This window comes from Trichechus manatus, unplaced genomic scaffold, assembly GCF_000243295.1.
Source record: "Trichechus manatus latirostris isolate Lorelei unplaced genomic scaffold, TriManLat1.0 scaffold00193, whole genome shotgun sequence".
Classification (NCBI taxonomy): Eukaryota; Metazoa; Chordata; class Mammalia; order Sirenia; family Trichechidae; genus Trichechus; species Trichechus manatus.
In genome coordinates this window covers 3258342-3268172 of record NW_004444129.1, presented here as the reverse complement: position 1 = coordinate 3268172, position 9831 = coordinate 3258342, and the positions used below count along the sequence as shown (strand labels likewise).

Here is a 9831-nt window from a genome sequence, read left to right as displayed (position 1 = left end):
GTTTAGGTTTTTTTTTTTTTTTTTTTTTGGTATTATCTATAGATTACTGCTGTTCTGTTTGTCATGGATTGAATTATGTCCTCCAAAAAACGTGTATCAGTTTGGCTGGGCCATGATTCCTGGTATTGTATGATTTTCCTGTGTTGTAAATCCTGCCTCTATGATATTAATGAGAGAGGATGGGTGGCAGTTGTGTTGGTAAGGCTGGACTCAATATATAAGATTGGATTGTGTCCTGAGGCAATCTCTTGAGATATAAAAGAGAAGTGAGCAGAGAGATAGGGACCTGCAACAACCAAGAAAGTAGTTCCAGGAGCAGAGCGTGTCCTTTGGACCTGGGGTCCCTGCGCGAAGAAGCTCCTAGTCTAGGGGAACACTGATGGGAAGAAGGCTGACAGAGAGAGAAAGCCTTCCGCTGGAGCTGATGCCCTGAGTTTGGACTTTTAGCCTACTTTACTGTGAGGAAATAAGCTTCTCTTTGTTAAAGCCATCCACTTGTGGTATTTCTGTTGTAGCAGCACTAGATGAGTAAGACACTGTTCTAGTAACAGACTTTCTCTTGGCTGCTTATGGTCTCCAATTCCTGTCCACCAAATTGCACAATACGTGGGAGAGCTTTTGTAGAATTTTATCTCCTTAACTTTTATACAGTTTGTTCATTCTATAAGAAATCCAAATGGAGTCCTTGATCCTTCATTTTGGTTCAAATTGTTCTATATTTACACAGTACTTTTTCAGGTATGTTGTGTAAGACTTGGACACTCTTAGAGTTTCAGATTGGTGGTATAGTCTTTGTAATTTCTACCCATATCTTTTTTGCCTTGAGTTTTGGGGATAGACTTTCAGTAAGCCTGTACCTGTACAGCTTTTTTCCTAGAAGTCTACTTTTCTCACTTTTATTGCATGTTTAAGGAAAAGCCTTTTCCCTTAAGTCACGTGTTAGAATAACTTGATTTTAATGTTAAAATTGACAGCTAATTATGTTTTTTAATAACTTGACAGGTTGGAATTCGAGGTACCAATATAGTTGTACTTGGAGTAGAAAAAAAATCTGTTGCCAAGCTTCAAGATGAAAGAACTGTGAGGAAAATTTGTGCCCTTGATGACCACGTATGCATGGCTTTTGCAGGTACTTAAGGACCTACAATAAAGATACACAGTAATTTAGTGTCATAGGGCAGCACCGTTGGCCCCACTATCTATAGCTGTTGTGCTGTATATATACACAACATGTGAGCAGTACACCATTTCTTATTCAGAACAAACAGTAGACACTGTCTTTTAAGGAAAATCACAATGCTGTATGAGTTGCACGTGCAGGTTGCCTTAAGGGCTGTCTCCAGATCCCAAGTACCCACCAGAGTCCTGGGATGAGAATTCTACTCAGTGGTACCAACCACTCCATGGGTGTTATGTCCATTTATCCTGATCACGGCGTACACACAAGACACCAACACGGTGTTGGCAAAAGTGAAAGCCATTTTAATTACTCACAGACAACAGTGTACAGCAGGAAAAGTTCCATCATGAGCAGCCCTCCCTGTCTCAAAAGCTGTCCAGGCGGAATGGAAAACTTCCACGGGTGCCCCCTCTCTTTGCACTGTGGACAAAGGACCCTGAGGATCTTCCCCCATGTGGTTTTATATTCCAGTGGTCGTATATTTCACCGCAGAGTACAATGCAAGTTTTCTTGCCTGATCACCTCAAGGAGGGGTAGTTAGACATAGGGGCACCAGCCTGGAATTGTTAGCCCGGAATTGTATCACTTTAGCCCTGCTGCTTATTTAGACAAACCATTAGACTTCAGAGGGGGAGTGCAGTGGTTTGTTCTGAAGCTGAAAGATGCCGTGGGAGGGGGGCAGGGAGTAGTTTTAGTTGTTCAGGCCATCCGAAGAACTGCCTCCCATATGTCTATGTGTGTATATATGTATGTATATATATGTATGTATGTGTATATACAAAGAAAGTCAGTTTGTGAGTGGCGCAAACAGTTAAGCGCTCGACTAACTGAAAGGTTGGCTGTCCTAACCCATCCAGAGATACCTCGGAAGACAGGCCTGGCCATCTGCTTCTAATAGGTTGCTACCTTGAAAACCCTATGGAGGAGTTTACTCTGCACATATGGGGTTGTCATAAGTTGGAGTCAACTCGAAGGTAGCTAGTAACGACACATATATAAATATGTATAGGTATGTACCACCAGTTGCTGTTGAGTCCACTTTGGCTCATGGTGGACCCATGTGTATCTAAGTAGAACTGTGCTCCATACGGTTTACACTGACTGATTTTTCAGAAGTAAATCACCAAGCCTTTCTTCCAAGGCATCTCTGGATAGACTAGAACCTCCAGCCTTTTGGTTAGCAGCCAGGTGCGTTAACCATTTACACCAAGGAATCCCTGGGTGGCACAAACGGTTAAGCACTTTACTACTAGCTGAAAAAATGGCAGTTTGAACCCACCCAGAGGTGCCTTTGAAGACAGGCCTGGTGATCTGCTTCTGAAAGATAACAGCCTTGAAAACCCTATGGAGCAGTTCTACTCCGTGCACGTGGGGTCTCCATGAGACAGAGTCGACTTGATGGCAACTCACGACAATTACATACAGTTGTTTTCTTTTTAAAGTTTTTATTTTAAAATAATTATGGATTCAAATAGACAATAGGTAAGTGGTAACTTTGATGAAGGGTCAGACAGTACAAAATACTGGGGAAACCAGCACAGCCTGTTCAAGGCAAGGTCACGGAAGCTCCACAGACACATCCAAACTCCTTGAGGGATGGAATTACTGGGCTGAGGGCTCTGGGGACCGTGGTCTCAGGGAACATCTAGCTCAATTGGCATAACATAGTTTATAAAGACAATGTTCTACACTCTACTTTGGTAAGTAGCGTCTGGGGTCTTAAAAGCCTGTGAGCAGCCATCTGAGATACTCCACTGGTCTCTCCCCTTCGGGAGCAAGGGAGAATGAAGAAAACTAAAGATACAAGGGAAAGATTAGTCCGAAGGACTAGTGGACCACATCTACCACGGCCTCCACCAGACTGAGTCCACTACTACTAGATGGTGCCTGGCTGCCACCACTGACTGCTCTAACAGGGATCACAATAAAAGGTCCTGGACAGAGCTGGAGAAAAATGTAGAACAAAATTCTAACTCAAAAAAAAAAGACCAGACTTACTGGCCTGACAGAGACTGGAGAAACCCTTAGAGTATGGCTCCTAGACACCCTTTTAGCTCAGTAATGAAGTCACTCCCAAGGTTCACCCTTCAGCCAAAGATTAGACTAAAAGGGCACAACAACCCAGGGACAAGGACTAGAAGGCAGGAGGGGACAGGAAAGCTGGTAATAGGGAACCGAAGGTCGAGAAGGGAGAGAGTTGACATGTCATGGGGTTGTTAACCAATGTCATTAAACAACATGTGTGTACTAACTGTTTAATGAGAAACTATTCTGTAAACCATCATCTAAAGTACAATAAAAAAATTTAAAAAAATTATAGATTCACAGGAAGTTACAAAAAAATATGAGGAGGTCCCTGTAGCCTTCAGTCAGTTTCCTGCAGTGTTAACATCTTCAAAACCAGGAAACTGGTACAATCCACAGAGCTTATTCACATTTCACCAGTTTTATATTACTTGTTTGTGTGTGTGTGTTTGTGTGAGGTGTATGTAGTTATATTAAACTTTATCAAATGTGTAGATTCACGTAGCCATCACCACAGTGAAGACACAGAACTGTTCCATCACCACGAGGCTACCTTATGCTATTCCATTTTAGTCACACCCATATCTCTATAATTTTGTCATTTGAGGATGTTACCTGAATGGAATCATACAGTATGTAACCTTTTCAGATTGACTTTTTTTACTCAACATAATTAAGATTCATCCAAGTCCCTATATGTATCAATAGTCCATTCCTTTTTATTACTGAGTAGTGTTCTATGATAGGAATGTACAACAGTTTGTTAGCAGTCTCTGTTGAAGGACAGTTGGGTTGTTTGCAGTTTTTGGCTATTACAAATAAAACTGCTGTGAATGCTCATGTACAAGTTTTTGTGTGAACATAGGTTTTCAGATCTCTGGTATGCCCAAGAGTACAATTGCTGGGCCATATGGTAGCTGCATGCTTAGTTGTATAAGAAACTATTTTTTCAAAGTGGCTGTATACTATTTTACATTCCCACCAGCAATGTTTCTCTGCATCCTTGCCAACATTAGATATTGTCACTATTTTTCATTTTAGGTATTCTTATAGGCATGTGGTGATATTTTTTCATTGTGGGTTTAATTTTCATTTTCCTAATGGAGACCTGGTGGCGTAGTGGTTAAGAGCTTGGCTGCTAACTGGAAGGTCGGTAGTTCGAATCCACCAGCTGCTCTTTGGAAACCCTATGGGGCAGTTCTACTCTGTCCTGTCGGGTCACTGTGAGTCGGAATTGACAGCAATGATTTCTTTCTTTTTTAATGGCTAATAAAGGAGCACTGGTGGTGCAGTGGTTAAGCTCTTGTCTGCTAACCGAAAGGTCCGCAGTCTGAACCCACCCAGTGGCTCTACCGGAGAAAGACCTATCGATCTGCTTCCATAAAAATTAGAGCCAGGAAAACCCTATGAGGCAGTTCTGTCACATGGGGTTGCTATGAATTGGAATCAACTCAGTGGTGCCCGATAACAACATTGGCTAATGATGTTGAACATCTTTTCATGGGCTTACTTGCCATCTCCAGCAAATAAGATGTCTATTCATATATTTTGTTCATTTGCTAATTGTAATTGTTTTTAAAACCACAGTTTTTATATTGAAGATTAAAACTTCATTGAGCAAAAAACAGTGTTTGTCCTACTGTCTTTAAAAAGGAATCATCCTAATATAAATGATGTGGGATGCTTTAATTTCTGGTATGCATACCTTTCTGACTTTAATATAAATTTTTAAAAAATATGTACATTGCTTTTTAGCAGAATAAAATAAACATTTGCTAATATTCTGCACCACATACTAATGAGTTGCAGGCTTGGAAAATACTGAAATATCTGTTATTGGGGAAATGATGTAATAAATCATGGTTTATCCTTGCAGTGGTTTAAAAGCAGAGGTTCTGGAATCATAGCAACTCAGTTCTAAGCCAGATTCCATTGTCTACTAAACCTGTGACTGTGGGCAAGGTAGAAAACTATTCCTTGCCTCAGTCTACTCATTTGTAACATGAGATTAATGATGGTATCTACCTTGATTTGTTACAAGAATTAGGTGAGTTAATACATGTGATGCATTTAAAAGAGTCTGATACCTGCTGAGTGTTTAACAAATATTATTACTCTGACCAGTATCGTTGTTGTTAGGTGCTGTTGAGTCGGTCCTGACTCATAGTGACCCTATGTACAACGGAACAAAACACTGCTTGGTCCTGTGCCATCCTCACAATTGTCGTTATGTTTGAGCTCATTGTTACAGCCACTGTGTCAGTCTGTCTTGTTAAGGGTCTTTCTCTTTTTTGCTGACCCTCTACTTTAACAAGCATGATGCCCTTCTCTAGGGACTTACCCTTACTGATAACATGTCCAAAGTATATGAGATGTAATCTCGCCATCCTTGCTTCTAAGGAGCATTCTGGTTGTGCTTCTTCCAAGACAGATTTGTTTATTCTTTGGGTGGTCCATGTGTAGTCAATATTCTTCGCCAGCACCACAATTCAAAGGCATCAATTCTTCTTTCATCTTCCTTATTCATTGTCCAGCTTTCGCATGCAACTACTATCATTACTACTACCATACTGTCATTATTTAGTGGCAGTTTAAAAAGGAGGTGGTAGGATCAATGTGTATTGACATGGAAGAGTATCCATAATAAATTGCTTAAAATAGCAGGTTAGAGAAGAATATGTGTAATATCCCGTTTATATATTGTGAATTATACGGTAGCTCTTATTTCCTCTATAATGGTGGAATATTTTACAGTGAGTATAAATCAGAAAAAAAAATACAGTTCTGTTTTGAAAAAAGTCACACTTTTTTTGTTGTTATATTGTAATTTTAGTATTTGAAAAACAACCGTATGAAAAAGTGAAGAATTTGAAAAAAAATTATTTAATATAGCATGTGGAATTCCACTTAATAGTGGAAATTTACATTACAATAGTATCTTCAAGGTAAGTTATGGTATAAATTTAAAAGCACTAGACTGAAGGCTCATTTCTTCTACATATTGCTTATTTATAAGCATGAAGTTGTAATTTCAAATGCTATTTTTAATTAAATAGAATTTTTTCTCTTTTTACCTAGCCAGTTAGTATTGATTACTGTAATTGCTGTGAATATTAAAAACCAGTGAACACGACCAGTGTAGTTCATGTAGTCTGGCAAATTTATAACTAATTTTTTTTCTTGAATTAGTTGTAATACTGCTTTTCTAAATAAGTATGATACTTTTATGTCTATTCAGTTTTAAATCATGTTCACATTATAAAAGGTAAATTAGAAATTTCCTACAATGACATCTCTAGGGTTGGTGTCAACCAGTGCAGTAACTCCTGTTGTCACCACCACCCCTGGGGCAGTCGGGGCTGGCCCGGTGACAAACAACGTCCCTTCCCTTGGCAGAGTGGCCCTGCCTCGCCCCTGCATAGCCTGCCCCCTCCATCCATGGCTTCTCACAGCTCCTCCCTTCTCCCATTGGGCAAGGCGGAGACAAGAAAAGAGTTACCACGCTGGGTGACACCGCTCTGCTCCTAGTGACTGGCAGGTGACTGTGTGTGTGTGTGTGTGTGTGTGTGTGTGTGTGTGTGTGTGTGTATGTGGGGTGTGTGGTGTATGACAAGTTACCACACTGGTGATGGGTAACACCAACCCTAGTGATGCCACCGCCTTGGCAGTCCCTCCCCTGGTAGTACTGGCCCACCTCCACTGTCATGGACCCTGGGGTCATTTTGGTGTCACTGTTGACAATGTCCTGGGGTGCAGTCAGCACCCCCTAGTGATGCCACTGATTTCCTACCTGATCATGTTTTATAATTGAGTAATGTGTCAACCTTCTTTCTCTTGCCGTTTCTTTCTCTCAAATAACGTTTACAAAGAGGAGAGAATCAGTTTCTCTTCCTATAGTTGAGTATCTGATTACAACTGGCACCCTACCTATGAGTGCTAGGGTGACTGGCAGTAGTATATCTGACAGGTGCTTCATTGTTGACTGATAGTAACTGTCTACAGAATTGAGGATTCTTCCCGATTTGTAGAAACAGGATGTGTAATGGTATCTAAGTGTAGTAAGAGTTTGTGACTGCAGAAGATTGATGGTGATGTGACAAATGGCTAAGTTTCAGAGCTTTGGTGAATAAATTTTTTTTAACAGTATAGTATGGAGAGAGTAGGGGGTACTTAAAAATGACTATGGAAGAGTCAGGTGCCAAAGAGGTCTTAAATAGAAGTGTTTGCAATTATTTAATCAGTTAAAGTTTATTGTGAGTTTGTTACTCTTGATAGAAACACATTCTGTTTCCTTATTGGAGTGCTGAGAATTATCACATGATGTTTTGGTTTTTTAACATTTTGATGTTCAAGCCCTTTATCCTAGCCGGAATGCTGAGAAGTGACCAGTTGCATTGAAAGCAGTTTGAATTCAATGGATATTATGTTTGATGGTGAAGTAGTATTCATTGTTAAGAAGAAATCTGGCTTACTTCATGGTTTAGGTATCAAGTTTATTTGTTTTGGTTTTTGGAATCAGGATAGACTATCAACTTTTGAATAGAGTGCCGTTGAGATCTTAAAAAAAAAGTTTTAAGAAATATAATTACAGAGATTTTGTAAAAAAAATTTTTTTTTTTTTTTTTTCTACTCAGAGAATTTTATTTTTAAAGCATACAAGTCTGTTTTCAGGCCAGAGTTTCATAAATGGCTGTTGGTGATTTTGTAAAATTATTTAATGAAGCCTAATGACCAGCTCAACTACTGTGATTTAAACCGGCTTACTCTTAGGGAAATAGTTTTCGTAACACTGGTCTTTAAGTCATTATTCTTTAAAACTATTTTCTTTACAAAGCAAGTAAGTATGCATCCAATTAAGTCCTGAAGTAAATAAATCAGAATGTGGAACAAATGATACTTTTATTTTCTAAGTCTTTTTTAATCAGTATATGTTGAGAAAAACAAAGGATGTTATAAGAAAGATTTCATAGTAGCTAAAGCCCTTTTGACAATGAAAAGTCATCCTTTTTTGGTAATATATTGAATACTTTTATAGGACTAACTGCTGATGCTAGAGTAGTAATAAACAGAGCTCGTGTGGAGTGCCAGAGTCATAAGCTTACAGTGGAGGACCCGGTCACTATAGAATATATAACTCGCTTCATAGCAACTCTAAAGCAGGTAAGCTGATATTCTAGCAGATTTCTTCACATTTTCTCCTTTTCCACCATTATGAATACTATCGTGGAAATACTACAATCAACCCAATCATTTAGTCTATTGAATCTACTAAATTTCTTATTCCTTCTCACACTAACTTCACATTCACATACTTATTCCAGTGGAATGGGTTGATTTCATCAGCAGAAATCTTAACCAGTATCAATTCTAGTAATTTAAAATTTTAAAAGAATAGTAACTCCGGTCTTTTAAGGGAGTTGCTATATTTCTGGAGATATAGTAGTAAGAAACATTCTTTGAATTTTTCCAGAGAAATACCCATGATTCTGTCACCTTCAAACCTGTACACAACTAATCAGGTTTATGTATGAGTACTTCTGAACCTGGATGTTTATACAGTTTAACATTAAGTATAATCATGATGGATGCAAGTATTTTTTTTTCACTTATTATCATTTTATTTGTACTCTATATATGGCAACACGGAGCCCTGGTGGCACAGTGGTTAAGAGCTCGGTTGCTAACCAAAAGGTCGGCAGTCGAATCCATCAGCCGCTCCTTGGAAACCCTATGGGGCAGTTCTGCTCTGTGCTATAGAGTCGCTATGAGTCGGAACTGACTGGATGGCACATAACAACAACAACAACAACGTGTCAATATAGCCTCATAGTTATCATTTTTACTAACTATATGACACTATATCTAGTTGCTATCTGATAATTTAGTTAGGTTGTGTCAAGGTTCTTTTTCAGTAGTTTCTTTGAAACTTTTTTTCTACTTTAATAATATAACTCTCTTTTTCACGGCTTTTTTTTTTCCCTTTTTGATTCATATTGTTAAATTAATTTTCAGGATGGAATTACTAGGTCAGAAATAGTAACCAATTTTAAGACTCCTGTTATATGTGGCTAAATTGCTTTCTAAAAAAGATGGAACCAGATTTTATTGTGTAATAAGCAATGCATAAATGTATCTCTGAAGAATCATCAATGTTGGGTTTTTCATTTTTCTTTTATTTTGCAAATATGCATAATATAGCACTGTATTAGTTATTTTAATTTATATTTTATAATTAGTATTGAAGTTCAATTTTTTCCACATATTGGTTTCCTATTTTCTTTTTTCCCAGTGTAAACTATCTTTCCTTATGACAGGCACTTTAGTGGTTAAGAGCGGCCCCAGGAGCTAGAATTTTGAGGTTTGAATCCAGGCTTTGCTGCTTCGTAGTTGGTGCCTATTTTTGTCTCAATGTTACTGGTTTTTTTTTTCCTTTTTTTAAATTGTGCTTTAAGTGATAGTTTACAAGTCACAATTTCCCTATTTATAAAATAAGCATTATAATAATACTTACCTTACTGAAGTACATTATGGATTTAATACGTTTAAAGCACTTAGAAAACTTCTAGCATGGGTTTTACCATTTGCCCTCTTAGAAACTTATGAACTGTGTATTCTTTTTTTTTTTT

At 38.4% G+C, this 9831-nt stretch overlaps 1 protein-coding gene across 3 annotated transcripts in view; it reads left to right on the top strand.

The window, feature by feature from the left end:
- The window catches only part of PSMA8 (proteasome 20S subunit alpha 8), a 57980-nt gene that overhangs the window by 4749 nt on the left and 43400 nt on the right, over positions 1-9831 (top strand). Inside the window, exons 2-3 of one of the 3 annotated variants that reach the window (XM_004387762.1) lie at positions 1003-1129; positions 8241-8365. In XM_004387762.1, coding sequence (XP_004387819.1) covers positions 1003-1129; positions 8241-8365 — 252 coding nt within the window. Of the gene's footprint in view, positions 1-1002; positions 1130-8222; positions 8366-9831 lie in introns of all 3 variants that reach the window. The other 2 variants (XM_004387763.1, XM_004387761.1) reach the window with 2 other exon arrangements.